General features: G+C 43.3%; 3 protein-coding genes across 4 annotated transcripts; all 3 read right to left on the bottom strand.

Moving 5' to 3' along the window:
- Positions 1-2509: 2509 nt before the first annotated feature.
- Positions 2510-4296, bottom strand: LOC103714285. Of its 2 annotated transcripts, none has more exons than XM_008801483.3 (4): positions 4051-4296; positions 3773-3961; positions 3462-3646; positions 2510-3004 (listed from the first exon to the last, which is right to left on the bottom strand). In XM_008801483.3, the coding sequence occupies exons 1-4, from the start codon at positions 4252-4254 to the stop codon at positions 2926-2928; spliced, it is 657 nt and encodes a 218-aa protein (XP_008799705.2). In that variant the 5' UTR covers positions 4255-4296; the 3' UTR covers positions 2510-2925. The 2 variants fall into 2 exon arrangements, with proteins under 2 accessions (XP_008799705.2, XP_008799704.2); XM_008801482.3 differs by having other exon boundaries at positions 3466-3646.
- A 7933-nt stretch (positions 4297-12229) lies between these two features.
- LOC103714315 (protein CHROMOSOME TRANSMISSION FIDELITY 7) lies at positions 12230-16682 on the bottom strand. Its single transcript, XM_039133272.1, has 7 exons — positions 16387-16682; positions 14951-15184; positions 14124-14388; positions 13943-14038; positions 13687-13761; positions 13221-13585; positions 12230-12714 (listed from the first exon to the last, which is right to left on the bottom strand). Exons 1-7 carry the CDS (start codon positions 16665-16667, stop codon positions 12579-12581), a joined length of 1452 nt encoding a protein of 483 aa, XP_038989200.1. The 5' UTR covers positions 16668-16682; the 3' UTR covers positions 12230-12578.
- A 300-nt stretch (positions 16683-16982) lies between these two features.
- Positions 16983-18926, bottom strand: LOC120112989. Its single transcript, XM_039133271.1, has one exon. It carries the CDS (start codon positions 18848-18850, stop codon positions 17150-17152), a length of 1701 nt encoding a protein of 566 aa, XP_038989199.1. The 5' UTR covers positions 18851-18926; the 3' UTR covers positions 16983-17149.
- Between the last annotated feature and the right edge of the window lie 1509 nt (positions 18927-20435).

Raw genomic sequence — 20435 nt, 5'->3', positions numbered from 1 at the left:
ATTCATGCTAAAAACCTTATAGGGGCAGCATACATGTGTAAGGCTTATAAAAAATAATAATGCAAACTCCAAATGAATAGCCAGGATAATAGAGCATCACTTAAAAGCAGATCCATATATGAGTTATGAGCTAATGTACCAAACTTTCACTAAAAAGCATGGTGCTGCGCCTCACATGATGCAACTGTGAGGACCCGTGCGGGCGTGTGTTTAGTCCCACATCGGTTATTCGCTGGGTAGATCTTGGGTACTTATACAGTATCAAGGAACCCAAATAGTACCTTCCGACTAGCCATTTTGGGTGAGGTCCTGGGTTGTTACAAATGGTATCAGAGCAGACCCGGCCCATAACCTATATGGACTAGGGGACACTGCAGCACGGATCCATTGAGGCTGACCACGGGTCAATTGTGGTGTTTGTGATTTGATTTGAATAGATATGAACCCTTAGCCTGACGAGGACGTCAGGACTTGAACGAGGGGAGTATGTGAGGACCTGTGCGGGCGTGTATTTAGTCCCATATCGGTTATTCGCTGGGTAAATCTTGAGTACTTTACAGGATCAAGAAACCCAAATAATACCTTCCAGCTAGCCATTTTGGGTGAGGTCCTGGGTTGTTACAGCAACTATATAGAGCAAAAAAAAAGCTCCCAAAGGAGTGGAGGAGAAGTGCAATGAGTCATGTTCTAAGCTACCTACTAGATATAATGAACTACTTAGGGCAAAGAATCATGGTACATTGGTCAAAACTGAGTTACGGGGCTCCGAGTCTAAGGAGAGGGGGACTCGAGTTGCCTATCTGGCCTACTATTGCTGACTAGATAAGAATGCACGAATCTTTGAGGGCGGTAGCCCTCATCCGAGGTTGACAACGGTTAGAGAGCTTTTGCATGCGGCAGAGATCACTGGCACTGCAGAGGTTTCGCCTGCTGGGTTGACTAAGGACATATGGAGCCCCCATTCTCTACTTTTGTAGCATCCAGGACAATCTTTATCTCCTGGGAGCTCCCACCCCCTGGTTTCCTCAAGGTGAACTTCGATGATAGTATGGCTAATGACGGGAGATGCAGTGGTGTGGGTTTCATCATCCGAGACCACGATGCAAGACTAGTTGCAGCAGGGGGTCAGCGGACCTTTGACTTGTCAGTGGCATGTGCCGAGCTTAGAACAGCCTGGGAGGGTGTCTGCTATGCGAGGCAAGTGCTGGGTGCGGACCACATCAACGGTGAGGAGGATTCCGTCATGATGGTTGAGTGGATTTGGGGTCGGGGATGCACAGTTGAGGACTGGCCGTTGATCCATAAAATTCGTAGATTGCTGGGGAGTGCCACTCTTACCAGGCCTCACACGTTTACAGGAAGGCAAACGAAGCTATTGATTGGGTTGCCTCCTTTGCAGCCCGTCACTCTGGTGGGTTTGTTTGGCTGGACAGTGGGTCCATGCCACGCTTTTTTGTAGCCTCTTGTTTTCTGACTTTATTAGCCGCATTCACACCCATTATATGTGAGCCGCCGTTGCACCAAAAAAAAGAAGAGATAAATGGAGAAGGTTTCTAGCTTTGTGTTGAAGGTTATGGTCATTTTATACAATTATTCTAACATCAAATTTAGGATTAACGGTCTACCTAATAGTATGGGTTAAAGTATAGGCTCCAAATAAATCTCAAAAGCATTGTGAGTGTAGGTTTCCAAACTAATAGATGTAAATGTAATTTGCATCTAACCTAAGAGTTTTTGTAATTTACTCAAAAATATCTAATAAGTATAAATAAAAATATTTATTCTACAATAATTATTAATATATTTTATAAGTTTGATAATTTATAGGGCTACTAAATTATTAATAATTAATATATAAATAAAAAAATAATAATATTTGTTGTAATATATTTTATATAATTAATATATATATATATATATATATATATATATATAATAATTCTGAATTTTTATGGAGAACCAAACAAGTTATTTGAAAATCTTTAATTACAGACATACAGTTGTACCCAAAAAAAAATCTTTAATTACTAAAATATAAGATGCCAAATACGATAACGTTGAATTATGAAGGACCAGAGGACAACCTGATGTCAGGGTCAACAAAAGCTACCTAAGAGTATTCAGATAATCTTAATTTCTACCACTCCTGATTAACTTATCAGAAGTTATGCTTCCAATGGAAGACAGCCTAAAAGAATGGATTTCTTGCAGTGGTCTAAGGGCCCAGGGGAACGGGTACACAACAAAATCCGCATGGGGACCGCCTTGAGGCCCTTGACCAGAGTTGGGAGGATATCGAAGAAGCACAAAGGCCGCTTTCCCTGTTCACAAGAGAGGAGCATTAAATGGCTACCATTCCCCTTACCATGTATGTCCCCATTAATCCCACACCCCCTTCAAAAATGGAAACCAACTCCGCCGGTTGGAGGACCAGACCACTAATCCCACAGCGTGTGCATTCAACACATCCAAGCTAACAATAATTTTATTCTTAAATAAAACATCCAAGCTTCCTATTAATATATCATTTTTATTAATTAATTAATACATGTATACAGTACTGAGGCAAACAAGCCAGGAGGACTAAAGAGACAAAAGACAACGAAGACAGACTTTAAAAAAAAAGGAAAAAAAAATTCAATCCTATCAGCTTCCCTCGTCCAAGTGCTGTTATTTCCTTCCATTGCTACAGACCAAGCTAGTTATTTCCACTTCCTTTCGTTCTCTATTTTTTTTCCCCTTCCACGGCATCCATTCCCAAACCCCCCCACCCTCCTTCCTCTGCTTTCCTTGTACTTATTCCTCAAAAGACAACAGCACGAGAAAACAAGGGGGTGGTCTTTTTCTTTACACAGCGACTGACAAAGGGGATGGGTGAGGGGAATGGGGGCCTCTCAGTAGGTCCAGTCCTGAGGCAGACGCATCTCAGGAGGAGGAGCCTGATGAAATGGCATTCCTTGCTTCCCCATGGCCTGCTTCTGTCGCTCTCCTCCATTTTTGATGCCTACAGAACAAATCCAAACAGTCAGCGAGCGGCCAAAAAATATACTAAAATATATAACCAACTCAGTAAAAAGTTCAAAGCTCTTAATCTACTATTTTACAAGAAAAGAAAAACGAAATATACCAAAAAAACAAAGATAAAACACAAAAATTAGAGAAACAAAAGGCAGTAAACATACAACATGTTAAGCAAGCAGACACCTTTGATTCAAAGTAGCATGTAAATTGATAATGTAAACATATTATAGTTTGAAATCGACGAGAAACTTCGGATATACCAAAAGGAATGAAGATGAAGTGCTAAAAATTATAAGAAATAGCGGTAATTTGCCATACTACTTAACGAAGGGAACAAGAACAGAGGAATAAAAAAACACGGAAAGGATAATATATAGCGGGAACAAAGCTTAGAAAGCAAGTAAAAAGAAAAGAGGGGAAGAGGTCAGCAGTATTAAGACCTACTAGGTCTGTTCTTCGTTGGAGCCACGACTTCGTTACGGCTCACCCGAGGAAGGAACACGCCGGTGCCCCCACACTCCCTCCCAGTCCCGCCGGTCCGAACCGGAACGAACCGCCGACCTCGAATCGGCAACTGCTGCTGTCTTGCCATAACCCCACTTCTCCCCTGGCCAAAAGCCTCCACCTGCATTAAAAGTTACGCAAATAAAACAGACCCATCACTAAAAATGGCAAGGATACAGAAAGCAAAACACCAAATGTAGAAAGAAATAACCAAGTGCCACAAGGAGCCAGCTCATCCCCGGTATACCTGAGACGGCTTCGCCGCGGAAAAAGGAAACACCGGCCGCGAAGCGGCGGCGGCGGCGGCGGCGGCGGCGCCAAGCACCCGCCTCGAAACCGCCGGGGAACGGAACCCGTCGTACACCATCCCCGCTCCAGCCTCCCTCTCCGCCGAAGGACCGAACCGTGAAACTGATCCGTTATCAAAACGAAACCCCTGCAACCCAAGAATGAAAGAGAGAAAAGGGTTAGCATTTAACGGGAAAGCAAAGATAGAGGAGATGAGATGGCGGAACGGAGACGGACGTCGGAGGGATGATGGTTGGGTCGGAGAAGGTGGCTGCGATCGAGGAGGCCGAAGGCGGCAAGTTTCTCGGCGAGGTCGTCCAAGTAGGAGAGATCGGGGGGAGCGGGCTGGCTGTGGTGGCGGAGGCCGACGCCGACGTCCGGGAATATCTCCGACGGCAGCCAGAGCTCGCCGTCATCAGGATTCGGTGGAAACTCCGCCATAGAAACCGCCAAAGAAAAGAGAGAGAGAAGAGACGAGAGTGGTGCGAGGCGGTGGAGAGGGGCGAGTGGGGGCAAATATAGCGGCGGGGTGGGGGGTTTGAGGGGGTAATTTAGGAAATATGTTAGGGGCAGGAGGGGGATACCATTGGGCCCTTTTTGCCCCCCTGCTTTCAGAGATGTAATGCTGCAGGGCGCCCGTCCAAAAAACGTAACTTTCCTTGTGCCACGTGGCAAAATACAATTCGCTTAATTGGCCGAAACCGGGTGAATTGGCCCTGGGGATCTCTTGTGGTGCAGCGCTCCTGGCGCTGCAAAATATTGACCCTTTTCGCCGCTATGGAAGCCAGGCGGAGTGGACCGAGTCGTATTTAAGAAAAGTGTTCGTTTTCGGGACCAATGATTGAACTCTTTTTTTAACTCCTCCGACAAGGGGCCCGCCACAAGAGCGCTAGCAATAGTGGAGTCGCGAACAAAGAGTTGGAATTCAGGTCCCAATTGATATTCCTTCGAAAAAGGTCACGATTAGCATAACAGGCAAAAACAGCCGTTACAAGCTTCTTCGTGTCAGAGAGGATCAGCTATTAGGGACGTAATACGAAACAAAGTGAGTTCCTCCATGTTTGCGTAACGTACCCATCGGTGAGCCGAAAATTTTGTATTCTAAGACTTTAGACGGCTTATGAAGTGGTTCGAAGGGGATAGGCTTGCGGCGGATCTGGGGGAGAAGCGTAAGACAGAAGCGTCGTCAGGTGTGACCGTACGGTCACGTGACACTGGTGGGCCCGCGGTCTCCGCCTCGGTCCGCGGCTCCACACTCCAATTGGGGTAGTTCTATATACACCCCCCCTATTGCTCAGGACACCCCCCAAAAACCAAAAAAAAAATACCCAAACTAACCTTTAGTGTAATTACCATATTGCCCTTGAAATTTTCTCATACACCCCCCTCCTCCTCCTCCGTTTCGTTTTGAAAAGAAAAAAAAAAAAAAACCCCTCAAACCCCCCTTAAACCCCTCCTCCCCCGTTCCCCCTTCTCCCTCTCGTCGCCGGCATTCTCCCGATCTCCGACCACCTCGCCGGCTTCTCCCGGAACCACCTCGTCGGCTTCTCCCGAAATTTTTTTTTTCACGGTTCGTGCTCCGTTCGGCACTGGATCGCCGAACAAAAGGCTTCTGTTCGGCTGAACAGTGCCGAACAGAAGCCTTCTGTTCGGCAACCATCAACCGAACAGATCTGTTCGGCTGCACAGTGCCGAACAGAAGGCTTCTGTCCGGCACTGTTCAGCCGAACAGAAGCCTTTTGTTCGGCGATCCAGTGCCGAACGGAGCACGAACCGTGAAAAAAAAATTTCGGGAGAAGCCGGCGAGGTGGTTCCGGGAGAAGCCGGCGAGGTGGTCGGAGATCGGGAGAATGCCGGCGACGAGAGGGAGAAGGGGGAACGGGGGGGTTTTGGGCGTTGGCGAGGTGTTTTGGAGGGGAAGAGCGGGGTGGAGGGGGTTTGGGGGGTGTAGAGAGCAATTTAGGTGAGGGGGTGGGGAGGGTGGGGGGTAATTTAGGAATTTTTAATTTTTTAGGGGTGTCCTTAGCAAATGGGGGGTGTAGAGAGTATTTAATTTTTTTTTAATTTTTGGGGGGTGTCCTGAGCAATAGGGGGGTGTATATAGAACTACCCCTCCAATTGGCGGTTGCATACTTGGATCGCTTCGCCTCTCGAAATAACTTTACTGAAATGCCCCCGGCGCCGCGGGGCCACGTCACTGCGCTTTTTGAAGCGGGAATGGCGTGAGGGCATTTCCGACCTTTTAAGATGCGTACGTCGTTTTCGGGGGGTAAGCCCTCGCCGCCCTCCCGAAATTCCAAATGAAGCGTAAAAGTTCCGTGGGGGTTAAATTCCCAAACGATCCTTCCTTAATTTCCTTATACCAGCCGAGGACTTTTGGCGTGCTACGAAACTACGATCATGCCATAAATAACTCGCATTACCGCGATCTTACTCCGGTCCCCATCAAAAACCATCAACCATTCTCTCTCTCTCTTTTTTTTTTTTTTTTTTTTTTTTTTTTTTTTTTTTTTTTTTTTTTTTTTGGTAAACCGGCTTCTCACTATACGACGATGAGAGAGCCCAGAACTATCACAAAGCAAAACACGATCTAATGCCTACGGCACATGATCGGAAGGACCCCAAAATACAAAACCAGAATGGTGGGCTGTATAGAAGGCGACCCAGTCCGCAGCCCTGTTCGCCTCCCGAAACACATGTGAAACCTGAAGTAAGTCAAGCTCCTCCCCCATGCTCCGGATGTCCCGGAGTAATGGGTGCAAGTCCGACCTGGCATGTCGGCAGCGAATCCAGTCCACTACTGTGGTTGAGTTACCCTCTAGAAGAATCCGTCGGGCACCCATGTGTACTCTAGCATATATAAGACCCTCCCATGCCGCGTGCAACTCTGTCACATGGACGAATCCATCAAAAGTGCGCCGGCCTTCGGCCACAATCAATCTGGAGTCGTGGTCTCTGATCATAAAGCTCACGCCACATCTCTTATTCATGCGCGCATTGGTTAACCAGCAATATTATTTTTTATATCAAAAAATATTTGATATAAATATTTTTGCAAAGTTCTATTTTAAATTTCAATTACTTTTATGAAAAAAACACAAGAGCTACTTTAGTATCGTAAATGACTTAGACTTAAAGCTTTTTATGCCTTTATGCAAAGTTTGTGTATATTGCTCTGGACTCATTTAAGAATTTGAACCAACAAGCTGGCTGTTGCTAGTGAATAATTTTCATGATTCATTGAATTGTTCAGAGATCTCATTTTGTATTGATGCGATAATTCTTGTTAATGAATTGATATGATGGTTCACCTTTATAATGTTTCTCTTGTTCATTTAGAGTTTGTTTGGTATACGTGATAAAGAAAGAAATTATATGTCAAGATGGAGGTTATCTAGCCAAATGTCCCGAAGGTTACGGAATAACTTTACTCGAATAAGGCCACTTATTTAGATAATTCTATTATGCAAAAATAAAGAAAGAGAATTATTCCATGGAATAGGAAGGCACTTATTTTTTTTAATAACAATTTTGCCTCCATCCACTCCTTAAATACACTAAAAGTAGGACGGTAATTTTGTCCTTGTAATAAACTACAAATTTATGAAAACCCATATACTCACCTATTCCTCCATATACCCTCCAACCAAATATTAAAAAGTAACTTATTCTACATAATAGATATCTCGTCTTATAGCCTTAGGGGTTATTTATCAATGAAGTGTTATTATGACATTTTGCACAAGGATATTTGCTTCTAAATAGTTGATATAAAAATTATAACTATGTGGCTATTAATTTGCCTTTTTTTTTTGGTGATCGAATATTAATTTACTTCAATTCAATCTCCAATATTCACATGATTCCTTAGCAACTTAGGAGAGTGGTGCTCTATTCCTAAGCATCACTTGTACCTATTTCCTCACTAGATGAATATCTTTCCATAAGTAATTTATAAGATAAAACTCAAAATAATCTACAACTCAACTAAATGTATTTCCTAAAAATGTAGGACGTACAATGAAATATGTGCATTTGCAATAAAAACGAGTAGATTCCCCCCCCCCCCCCCCCTCCCTTTTTTTTTTTCTAAAACGAGCATTTCATACATCATGGGAACGAATACATACAATAGAACCAGAATACAAAAAGGTTTTAAAGTGCTTCGGACATCTCTCTCTCCCCAATCTATAGGGTACTTCCTGAGTGACTCGCTACATATGCCGCCACCCAGTCGGCCGCCCCGTTAACCTCACGATATATATGCATAGCCTGAAATATGACACCCTCCCTCACCATCATCTAAATATCGCAGAGCAGGGGATGAGCTCCTCCATGACTACTCGGGCCTTTACGGATCCAGCTAATCACCATGGCCGAATCACCCTCTAGTAGAATAGAACTCGCCTGAAGCACCCGCCGCGTGTAACACAGGCCCATCCAGACCGCCCGCAGCTCTGCCTCCAGAACCAATGTATCAAAAATCTGACAGCCCCCTGCTGCCACCGCACCGGAACCCGGGCCCCTGATGACAAATCCGGCCCCTCCTCTCCTACCACCATCCGAGACAGAGCTATCAAAATTGACCTTGAGAAAATTCGAGGGTGGGAGCTTCCATGTAAAGAATACCCTATGTGGAGCTGTTGAAGCAATGTGGGGCCCTCAAATGTCCCAAGCTGTCAAAGGTCTATGAGCTGACTCTGCATGGATAATTTCTGCTGCCTCAGCATGAGCCCGCTCCATCACGAAACGCGAGGACGGCCTGTGCTCGCCAAAAATCTAGGTGTTCCTGGCCAACCATATCTGATATGTTGTACAAGACGCCATAATAGCCAAAAAACGCATCTGAGGAACACCAGCCCAATGTCGAACCTCCTCCAGAAAACTATCCCTCCCACTCTAAGCATCTCCCGAGATCCCAGTCAAACTCCAAGCACCTCTCGCCCACACGCACTGGAATAGTACATGATCCACCAACTCATCCACCCCACAATTCGGGTATTATCATAGCAATCGTAGCTATTTTAAGATATATTATCGCCGCTACATCCCTCACACATGTATAGGTTCAAATACTTGAGATTTTTTCTTTTCTTTTATACTTATAAGAAAATAAAATTTAAGTTTTTAACATAAAAGATTTTCAATCTCTTATTTTACTTTCTTGTACTCCTAGTTGGGCTCACTTTAGTTTATGGAATGACTTAGAACTTCAAGCTTCATGCCTTCTCATAAAGTCATTTTAGGAGTAGGATCAAATTCATTTAAAAATTTCAACCGATGCATTGATTGTTGTAAGTGAACTATTGTCATGATTCATTGAATCATTCAAAGATTGTCATTTTATCTTGATGCATCAAATCTTTTGCAATTCCATAAGAAATTTTTTTCAGCATAAAAACATAATATCTTTTTGTTGCCTTCTTATACTTCTAGTTTAAATTCCAAGCTTGGAAGGAGCTAGCCTAGCTTTATTTTATTGAAGGACCAAGTATCTAAAGCATCGAGTTTTTCCATCAGGTTGTTTCATATGCTGCTCCATACTCGCGTAAAAATTTGAACCAATATACCCTCAATTGTTGTTAGTGAATCAGTCATAATTTATTGAATCATTCAAAAATTTTCATTTTGTATTGTCGTTCCGATTATTGTTAGCGAATCAGCATGATTGTTTATCTTCATTATAATTAGAGAATTCTCTAATTTATTTAGGATTTTTTTATTGATAAAGTGTTTTTCTGTTGCATACATAACATCTTAGAATTGTCACAAACAAAAAGTTGCAGTACCCGCCATAGAATTGATCCATTCCTAATCATGTAACATGATATAATATGAGTCCAAGTTAGATAACTACGATCTTAATCATCTTTAAGAATTTTTCTCATAATATGCATTCAGTGACACTCAGATCTATGTTTCTGTCGAGATTTTTTTCTAAAAAAAGAATAGAATAGGATTTCCAGTTAGATTATATAGATATTATGAAAATTGAACATAGCAAAACTATATAGTAAGCATATTTCTTCTTTCAAATAGCAAAAAAAAAAAAGACCTATATATGTTCTCTCATGTTTGCCTTTTATACATCCCCCTCACATTGGCAGGCTTGAACTAGTGAATAAAATCTATATTATCAATTGAAAGAAACTTAAATAACTTATGTCACATATCCAGGATTGGAGCTAATTGGAGTTCAACCTTTATTTACATAAAGAAGATTTCTATCAAAATTTTGTCCCAAACCGCCTCAACGAAGCAGAATGTGACCCGCTGCCCCCCCCCCACCGTCGCGGCGTTTTCCATCAAAAAAATACTGACCGCTCGTCAAAGCAACCGTCAGCCTAGCCGGAGCTCAGGCCGAGCCGACGTGGAAAGTTCATGCTGGCGTCGTGGGAGAAAAACGTGACCTTGTACGGCGCCAGCGGCCGGCGGGCACGCCGTCTCGTCCCGCGCTATAATGACAGCGACTCCGGTGGGCCCAGACCAGCCCCTAATATGATACGGATCCCGAGTCGCAGGATTGTCCACGTGGACGATACAGATAATTTCATGATCTGATGGGCCCGCCGGATCCCTCCCGCGGTATACCGACAAAAAAACAAGAACTTTCTTGGTTCCAAAATGCGTGCATAAAAGATTCCATGCGAGTGAGCGATCTGCCGTCTGTGCCGCCGACGAAAGCCACGTTGATGGATATATCGTTTTCGCACAAATTTTTCTATGCGGCTCTTAAACCCAATACTGGTGGCACGGACGATGCTTTTGTTAAAAGAAAATTAAAATCTTTTCTACGGTCGAAAATATCCTTATATTTCGACCTAATTTACTGCAGAATTGCAGTGATGGTTGTTGGGGTGATATCGTATTTTTTAAAAACTGCAGGGGTATTTTCCGTCAGCGTTTCGGCTCGAGCAACGGTTTCTTTTTCCCTGCTCTGCCCTCCCGATTGATTTAAATTACCTTCCTGCCACTCTTCTTCCAAACTCGGCTCCCATTGACCAGGTGAGTTCGGATTCTCTGCGGTGGGTGTTTTGCTCCGCAGACGGCTCTCGACAGGATCGCCTGAAGGTCTGGGAAGGAACGGCGGCGACGCGGTGTCTGCTCACCAAACTCCCGGGGTGCCTTTTATGAGCTGTCCCCCTTCCACCGTCTTTTTCATTTCCTGTATTATTTTTCGTATAAAATTTATTGTCTCTGTTCTCTCCGAGGCGAGCGTAGAGGGGTGCACCTAGGTGCCTCATCCGAGAAGCCGATCAACACGTGCTGATCGAAACTACTATTATGGCAACAGACAATTATAGCAGCACTGTAGTTGGCGCATGATCAGCACGGCATGCCAGCCATGTGAAATGATACCAACGCTATAAATGTATCACTGACTATTAACACATCGCATCAACTCAGATAACAATAAAATAAACTATTCTATATAAAGAGGTAATTCGGATATCCTGAGATATAAAAGATATGATGTTCATTCCGAGAGCACTCTACTTTACTTTTTTTTTTTTTTCCTTTAATACTGTTGCCTCTCTATTCTAACTTAGGCATCTAAGGATTTTCGGAAACTCTCCATCAAATGAATTTTTTGCGGGCCATTCTTAGAAAAGATTAATTTTTCTATACCTCTGTCACTTTGTTCAGTTCAATTCTTATTGACCTCAAGGTCAGCTTCGACCTCAGTTTGAGATTCTGTGGTGACAAGATTCTGTGGTGACAAGATGAGAGCTTCACTCCTTAGCTGCCACACCTAAACCACGGGCTGAAATTTTTTACTCTGAATTAACTTTTAATTAGGTGAGGTTAAAGTTACTAGAGAGTAAGCAGCAGCAACAAGAAGACCATTTATATGCAATACACCCATTTTAGTTGTTTCTAACCTCTACACCACTAGATACAAGTCCTTGTTGTAAGTAGATCGTTAGCATCAGCGTCCATACACCGCTCACACCCACTATTATCTGAGTAAAGAGTCCATTCACCCCCCACCCCCTTTCTTCTCTGTAGTGACTCACTTTTGGGATTAATTCTTTTTGGAGAAAAAAAAAAGTGCTCGAGACCATCTATTGCTCATTGGTTCAAATAAATAATAACAAAACTCGACTCAAACAGAATGACCAACATCAATCTTCCTCATTGCAGGTGCCAAGCACTCGAAACATCTCCATCCCCCATATGGTTATAGATAAGCATAGCCCAGGTAGCAAGCAAATCTACATGCAAGCAAGCACTCCTGTGGAAGAATAGAGTATTATGATTTATGACTCCAAAGGCACCAATCAGAGTGATTAAATTTTCTTCTTTTGTGATTGATTTGATTTGCCTGAACAACCAAATCTATGCGCAGTAGTTAATTTTCATAGCCCAGCAAACAGTTTTTCTTTGTAATAAAACCAACAAACATTAATTCCCATGAGTGAAAACATTTAAAAACCCAATGTAAATAATAACATCTTTGCTTTACAAGATAAGAACCAGTCTGACTAAAATACAGACGTTGTTTCTTTGCTTCACATGATATGTTAGCTGCAGATGTTCAAAAATCTATGTGTGAGATAAACTTTAGCCAGAGTAGCATTTCTATTTGGAAAAAAAGAAGTCAAGAACAATAAAATTCTACATCACTGCATTTCGGACTAACCAATCAACTGGTGCATGATTTATATCTAATTAAACGATTTTCTCCGCTTATGATTTTTTAAAATAATTGATCCTCTGAAAATGATATCCTGATACAAAGAGACCCATATACAAAGATTTTCCTAAACATCCTCTGCCATGTAAACCAGGAATGAGTTGCTGCTACTAAAGCTTGATGCCAATGCCTTGCCACCAGAGGTTGGTGGAGAGAATGCACACTGAGAGTGGTCTAACAATTTGTTGTTGTAGAAACTCTTCCTGCATAAAAAGTAACAAATAAGGCAATATTATCAGTCACCTTGACTCAAGACCTATTCATGAGATGTGCAATCAGTAAAAAAAAACAGAAAAAAGATGCTGCCAAGATTTTTTCAAGCATAGAAAAATCCTGCCAAAATAAAAATCGCCACTGACAATAAAAACAATACAAATAGGCCAAACGGGCTAGCTACCAATGGAAAACAAGCCCATCCCCGCTTAAGCAATCAGTTTTTGAAAACAAAACTAACAGAAAAAATGGAAACATGTACAGAAGACCCGTGATGAGCCATTTTGAACTCCACCATAATTGACCAAAGAAATGCCTCTATCATCACTTTTTGAGAAATTTTGACTAGAGATGGGAGAAATCATAAGGTTCATATAAAACTCCAGAGTGTTTTTTTTTTTTTCTAAGATAGAGGAAGGGTTGGGCATCCACTGAGATTTCGTTAATAGTATGAATCTAAGGAATGTTTGCTTCCTGTAATTTCAGTGCACATTACCTTGCCACATCTAATAGTTGTGAGGCAATTCCCTTCCTTCTGTGGGATGGTACAACCCAAATAGCCCTAAAGCCACAAACAGCTAGCACAGCTTCCTCCTCACATCGGATAGCTCCACTATCCCATTGATCCACCTTGGAGCTACGAGCTGAACAACTTTTAATGACTTCCCTCTTAAAACTAAAACCTCCAAATTGTATGGTTGGCTTTGGTCTCATCGACTCGGTATCAGCCACTGCCAACTTGTGCGATATATCATCAGAATCTTCACATGAGGAAGAGCTAGAAATAACTCTATGTGCTTTTTTTATCGGTTCAGCAACAAGGCAACCAACAATCCTTTGACGTGAAATAAACAGGTATACCTACACCGGAGAGAAGGAAATTATTGTGGAGACAAAAATTAACCTACTTAAATTACAAGTGCTACTTTACATCCCTTTGCTTTCTCTGTAGGCCATATTACCTCGCACAGCTTATGAAGAAGCTGGTCATCGCCGAACCCAAGCTCTTTCTCCATCATCTTAATGATCTCTTGAACCTATTCATATTTGAGCAGGATGGGATCAATTACTGTAATCATTGGACAAATTTTTGTACCTAATATCAAACATAACTTCAAAATTCCGCTAGCAGAACAAAGTAACATCTCTACTTTTTCATTCCTCCTGACAAATATTTTGTAAATCCTATAAAGAATAGTGGGAAAAATAGACCAAAACCTTGCGCTTTTGAGCTGGGGGATCAGAATCCAACACCAACAAGATGCGGTCTCCATTGCAGCTAGGTCTAGAGACCACTCTTTCACTGCGCCAACCCTGCATCGCAGAAGTCAAACATAACAAACGACACTAGAAAAAATCCTGGCTACCAAACATGGAAATTTAGTGAAAGAACAAGCACCTTAAATTGGATCCCCTCATAATAGCTCTTATGGAAGGTCTTGTGAACCTTCTCATCCCCCTCATCACCACGAGCATATGTCAGACCACAAACGGAGCAAGTGTGCAGGAGGAAATCGGACTGTCCCAATTCTAAATGATACTGAGCATAACTCCTCTTCTTGTTGACAAGCTTGCCGACAGGATCAGATCTCAATGAAGAAACTGCTATTCTATCGTTCCTCTTTTCTATCTCACCGCTAACTAATTGCCTTCCATCAATATCGCTGCTCAAAGTCCGCGAAGCTGTGAGTTCACAGTCTTTTATTCTTGAAAAATAAGTGCTAAGCAAAAATAAAGGGCGAGCACTGCAGAGATGTCATAATTGGCAAGAATTTATAGCTAAATGCTTGATATTACAAAAAAAAAAAAAAGCCAGAAAAGAAGAATCGAAATGCTTGCAAATTCCAGAATAAGAGCTCGAGCATCACTACAAAGCCCTAATCTGGAAGAATACGCCACTTCACCCCCAATTTGTTACAAGATTAGGGCTGCATACTAATGGTTTAAGCCTACGGATTGAAAAATATAGATGACTACTAATTTGCAACAATTCTCTTACATGTTCTCGGAACAATAAGAGAAGAATAGGAGGAATTAAATATCTGAGATCAAAAACATGATCTTTAAGGGGTAAGGGGGCCATTGGGTGATAAGACCTGGTGCCGAGCAAGAGCGAGAGAGAGAGAGACCTCTTGGTTTCTGGATTAGGATGCCATAAGACCTAGTACCGAGAGAGAGAGAGAGAGAGAGAGAGAGAGAGAGAGAGAGAGAGAGAGAGAGAGAGACCTCTTGGTTTCTGGATTAGGATGCCGGCGCGTGTAGGTGACTGGGATCTCGAGAGGCGGCGGCGGCGGCGGCAAGACAGGAGGTATGTGGGAGGAGGAGGGCTTGAAGAAGGTGCTAATCTTCGCCTGCGGCATCCCGTCGCTTACAGAGAACTCTTGGTATCTCCGGTTCTCTATTTCTTCTCTCTTCGCGCTATTTTTTCTCCCGGCAGCTGGACCCGCGCTTTGTATCAGCCTGTCCGCAGATTAATCAAAAAAAAAAAAAGGAAATACATAAGAAGATAAGATCTGGAGTTAAAGAATTCGAGGTAAATTCTGCTCAGACTACTCCATTTCAATTAAGCCGCCATTTCTAACAAGCAGTTTCCAAATCTAAATACGTTTGCCCTAACCCGTAAAAAAGGGACTTTGAGCAAAAACATTAAAAGAAATGAAATCTAAAGCAGAACGCTGGATTTAGATGAAATAATTCAGCCATTATGTAGACCAATTAAACCTTGGAAACCGTATTACCAAGAAAAACTCACCCGAATAGGATCGATACCAGCAATTAAACATTAAATACAAGAAACGCTTACCAGGATCGGTGGAACCTCCGGTTTGGGCCGCGCCGGTTTCGATGAAGACGGCTAGAGCTAGGGTTCGAGAAGAGAGCAACGAAAGAAGGAAAGGAGGGTGTTGTTTCTTCCAATTCACGAGGTAGGACGATGGGAAGGGGCGAGGACAAGGGTTTTAGTTCTTTTTCGAGAGAGCGGGAGGCGCGACACAGTGCGGGTTCGGAGTTAATTCGACGCGCAGTAGGACGGAGAGGCGAACTGGGGGCGGGGGGGGGGGGGGGGGGGGGGGGCGTGGACCCAAAAGGATCATGTGATCTAAGATTTGATGATTCATAGAGTGATTTGATTCATAATTTTATAATTAAAAATTTTTAAATATACATGTATAACTTATTTAATATGGTACGGAGATGCAAGATCACCGACTACATAATACCATATATATTCTTGATATATTAAGAAACAAAAGAAATTAAGGAACAAGAAATCAAGAAACAAAATGTGTTTAGCAATGATATGATTCTGTTTGTTGTTAATAAAATCAAGTGACACTGCAAGAACACAATGGCAAAATCGAGGATGAGATCTTATTTATGGGAAACATTGCCTTTATTAGAACCCAAAAAATAATAAACACAATTCATGCAAATTGGATTAGAATATTTAGGCTCAGGTGACATTGATGATCGTGAACAGATTTCTTATTGTGCAGTATCTTTATAGGGACACATAGTAAATAATGCCTAAAATTTGTTATACTAGGAGGATGTCAGCTATCAAGAAACAAAAAAATCAAGAAATAAGAAATCAAGAGATCAGATAATAAAGATAACAAGAAAACCTAAGACTAGATTTTTCTCCGCACTAGATCTAAGCATACCTTATCCACGGTCTTCTCCTCTTTCTCGATCTGTCCACTTCTACGGTCTTCCCTCCTCCACGGTGGAGGGCAAGGCAGAGCGATGTCGGAGAACAGTGGGCAGTGGCGGCAGTTTGGAGAAGAAAGGCAGTGGCTGCAGAAGGAAGAGGATGGTGGCGACAGGCGGCGAAAAAGAAAGGGGCGGCGGGTGGTAGGATGATGGTGGCATGTGGCGTTGGGGAAGATGGAGAAGATGAAGGAGAGGAGCAGCGAGGAACAGCAAGGCTCGAACAGAGCGGCATGCGTGGGCGGCGGCAGCGGCGGAAACCCTGGCTCTAGAGTTTCCTCTTCATCAGATTAACCAAAAAAAAAAAATCCGGAAGGTTTGGGTTAGCTCCATCTGGTTAGCTCAGACCGGTTCCAATGGCCAAAAATTTTTGTGCCAGAGGAGGTGAGGTGCATCAGTTCCACAATATCTAGGAAGAGAACTTTGTCGAGTGCATAATTTCAACTCATCTCTTTGGCACGACAACTGACACACTTTCCGGACCTGTCATGACGGAAAATCTATCAAACATCACAAGTTGTTTTTGAGGCACTCAACAAACAAGAAGGAGGAGAAGAAAAGGAGAGGTCTCCTTAGGAGCGAACAAAAAACAAAAAACATGAAACATACAATTCAAGGTTTTCCCTTGATTTGGAAGCAACCAAACAAACTGAACGCCTGGTGCAACCTACAACATGAATTGATCCCCAGGATAAACAAGTTCCTGCTATCAGATGATTAATGCTGCTTGAGGACCATTCCTGGATTCCTCCATATCTTCATAACTTGATCTGCGACGAGTCTGGCGACAATTTCCGGCGAATATCTCTCCATCATGTCTTCCCTGGCTCTCCTCCCTTTCCTCCTGCCCTCTCCGGGATTGCTCGCCACGCGCCTCATCAGAACTCTCAACTCCCGGACCGAGGGCTCGGCCCAGAGGTGACCCTCGAATGGCCCTTCCGTCACTCTGCTCATCCGATCCACCGGCAAAGGATACCCATTCTCCTCCGTCAAGTACTCCTCCGGGCCAGACCAGTTCGTGGCAATCACCGGCAGCGCCATACTCATGGCCTCCACGATTGGCCTCCCCCAACCTTCGCCTCTCGACGGGAGAACAAACGCATCAGCCGCCTTGTAGAACCTCGGCAGATCGGACTGCGGTACATGGGAATCAATCACGTGAACCGGAGCCCATCCATCATCCGGCTCCTTCAGGCCACTCCCTTCGACAAACTCGACAATTCTGCTGCCGAAATCTCTGCCGGAATGGTAGGCGCTTATCAGTAGACACAAGGCAACCCCATCGGACTTTGAGAATTCCTCCAGATAGGCTTTCAGCAGCGCATCCCATCCTTTTCTCCGCTCCCACTTGAAGACGCTCAGGAAGACAAACTCTTTCTCCTTCCCACCAGAACTCGCACTCGTGCTCGCTGGATGCGAGCCCAGAACCGGCGCTCCGGTAGGGAGAACCAATGCCTCGTGCTTCGATGGGTCGAAGAACTCGACATCGACCGGCTGGATCACCTTGACGACCTTGGCAGGATCGACGCCGCTTCGAACAAACGCAGAGACGTGGAATTCGGTAGGCACCCAGACCGCATCCATACGATTACAGCGCTCGACATGCCCGGGATTCACCCGGTCGGTCTCGAACATGGTCCGGCCCACGACAAACGCAGGTTCGTCGTAGCCGGTGGGCGGGCAGGGGGGCGTGGCGAAGAGTGGAGGGTACCAAGCGCCTGGCTCGCTGTGGCAGATCACGATGGTCTCGCTCATTGGGCATTTGGTGTTATGGAGGTTGAAGGCGAGAGCCTTGGACTCCTCCGGCAAACCGAGCCAGAAGTCCAATGATTCTAGATCGCCATGCTGCTCTACGCGAAGCCTAATTTTAGGATCTTTGATGTGGGTATCCAGAGCTGTGATATAAGACCAGGCTTCGGAGCTATAGCCGCCACCAGAGAGGAAAGGGGCCATCCATAGAACACATGGAGTGCGTTCGGAGATGGGCAGCGTTTCCTTCTCTCGGGTGGGTAGGAAGAGACCGGCAAATCTTTGGACGAGGCTGGGCTTTAGGTTGTGGAGCGGTCTTGGGCGTGAGAGAATGAGGTGAGGGATTGGCTTGGTGGCGTTGAGAGAGAGCGCGAGGAAGAGGACCAGAACGGCTGATGCCCAGAACAGCAATGGCTTCCATTTCGAGGCCGGGGCCGGGGGGCGTCTAGGGATGGGAGGCGTTTCGTTCGGGGGATTTGGGTTGTGGACCGAACTCATGGCGATAGGTGGGATCGCGGATTCGCAACGGGAACTAGGAGCATATTTGTTAGTCTCTGATTGCGAGGATAAAGTTTGACTTTGTAACTTTAGACTAATGGAATGATGTGGAGCTTTTTGATTGCCAAGTAGTTGAAAGGTAGACACATAGCAGCAGAGTGAATCCTGCATTGAAAAAATGTTGGGAGATCAAAAATCACCAAATCATTTGGTTTAGTTGGGTTAATGTTAGCTATCAAAATGTAAACACATGGTGCTCTTTTCTTGGAGGAACTCGGTTTGACACAAGATGTGTGTTAGTTTATCTACTTCTTCGTAAAAAATTGTGAGCAATGATATGCCGGTTAATTTTAGTATAGCCACATGAGAATTTACTAGTTTGATCAGCTCGTGCATGCTTTCATAATTTAAAGTAACTTTAAAGAAAAAATCGGACATGGGCTAGTTAAACCCCTTCCCTGATTTATCAAAATAAATGCAGAAATTACAAAGAACAAGAATTTTATTGATTGTGGATTTCTTCCTTAGGAAAATTGTAAGTTTCTCTCGAGCTAAATTTGCCTACAAAGCAACATGATAAGTTGGTCCTATGATCCTCTCCATGACAGGTGGATTTTCTTGCATCTCTAAGACGTCCAAAGAGCTTGAAGATTTGAAGGCTAACCTTTTAGCTTCGGATAGAGTTTCAGAGATAGCCATATGCTTTTGGTAAACGGGTATATAGTGAACAAATGTGTGGCCATTTCAACGTTTGCACCACACAAATAACAAAACAAGGAAACCCGCCATCATTTTTTCATGATAATTTTTTCCGTGTGCAACCTATTCTTTACCACTAGCCAGAGGAAGATTCTAAATTTCTTTGAGACATCTGCCTTCCAAATTGCTTTGTAAGATTGGGCAAAGTGGGCCACCATTGTTAATGAACTCAATGAGATCATGCACCCCTTCTAGCATTGGGAAAGCTTGTGCTCTGACAAAATGGTGAGTTGTCATGGGAAGCTCTTAAGTACCCCATCTCTCTTGATGTCTATGAATGCTCGCTGAAGTTATATGTAACACCTAGTACTAATTCTTTTTCTTTTTTTTCTTTTCCATATTGCAGTTGCCCACATATTGAATTCAACGAAAAGAGGGAAGTGTGTCACTTCCTCCAATTTTAGTTGAAAAAAACAAAAAAAACAGTGTGAAAAGATGATTATAATTGTTACCGTCATGCTTTTTACAAGGATAGAACAAACTTTATGGAAGAGGCGGAATTCTCGTCTAAATACAGAGTGCCTTATGCCTTGAACTAAGATATGATGGAACAAAAGATGCTTATCTTTGAAGTCCTCTTGTTTGGGAAGATTCGCTAGAAGTTCTCTTTTCAATAAAATTTGTTGGTTCATTTTCCGCCATAGTTGCTAGCTAATTGTAATCACAAGTTGGTCCCAAGCATTCGAGTCTTTCTTAAAATTTTTTCTAATAGTGTTGAGAACCCTCACATCTTCTAGTTGTCCAAAACAAAAGTTCATATTCACGTAAAAAAGTCTCATCATTGCAAGCCATATGATTGCCAAAGCCCAAAAAGATTGCAGGTTTATACCAAAAGATCGTTTGGCAAGATAGAATGTCATTTCTTGAAATTCACACTACATTCTATTGTTGGGATGAAACACACTCTAACCACCACATTGATCAACACTCCTGTAAAGAAGAATACAATGTGGAAATTAGCTTAGATATCTAATAAGCTTAAATTTTGATGTTCATA

This window comes from Phoenix dactylifera, chromosome 14, assembly GCF_009389715.1.
Source record: "Phoenix dactylifera cultivar Barhee BC4 chromosome 14, palm_55x_up_171113_PBpolish2nd_filt_p, whole genome shotgun sequence".
NCBI classification, from domain to species: Eukaryota; Viridiplantae; Streptophyta; class Magnoliopsida; order Arecales; family Arecaceae; genus Phoenix; species Phoenix dactylifera.
Note: the sequence above shows the minus strand (reverse complement) of the source record. Positions and strands in the feature narration are given on the sequence as shown.

Excerpts from the sequence above, each read along its gene's own strand:
- LOC103714285 (XM_008801482.3), bottom strand. The coding sequence starts at position 4,254 with ATGGCGGAGTTTCCACCGAATCCTGATGACGGCGAGCTCTGGCTGCCG. Across the intron at positions 3,647-3,772 it reads CCGCGGCGAAGCCGTCTCAG|GTGGAGGCTTTTGGCCAGGG; the intron begins GTATACCGGGGA and ends CTTTTAATGCAG. Across the intron at positions 3,005-3,465 it reads TCCAACGAAGAACAGACCTA|GCATCAAAAATGGAGGAGAG; the intron begins GTAGGTCTTAAT and ends TTTGTTCTGTAG.
- LOC103714315 (XM_039133272.1), bottom strand. The coding sequence starts at position 16,667 with ATGCCGCTCTGTTCGAGCCTTGCTGTTCCTCGCTGCTCCTCTCCTTCA. Across the intron at positions 14,039-14,123 it reads ATGAGGGGATCCAATTTAAG|GGTTGGCGCAGTGAAAGAGT; the intron begins GTGCTTGTTCTT and ends TCTGCGATGCAG. Across the intron at positions 13,762-13,942 it reads CCCCAGCTCAAAAGCGCAAG|GTTCAAGAGATCATTAAGAT; the intron begins GTTTTGGTCTAT and ends AAATATGAATAG.
- LOC120112989 (XM_039133271.1), bottom strand. The coding sequence starts at position 18,850 with ATGCAGGATTCACTCTGCTGCTATGTGTCTACCTTTCAACTACTTGGC.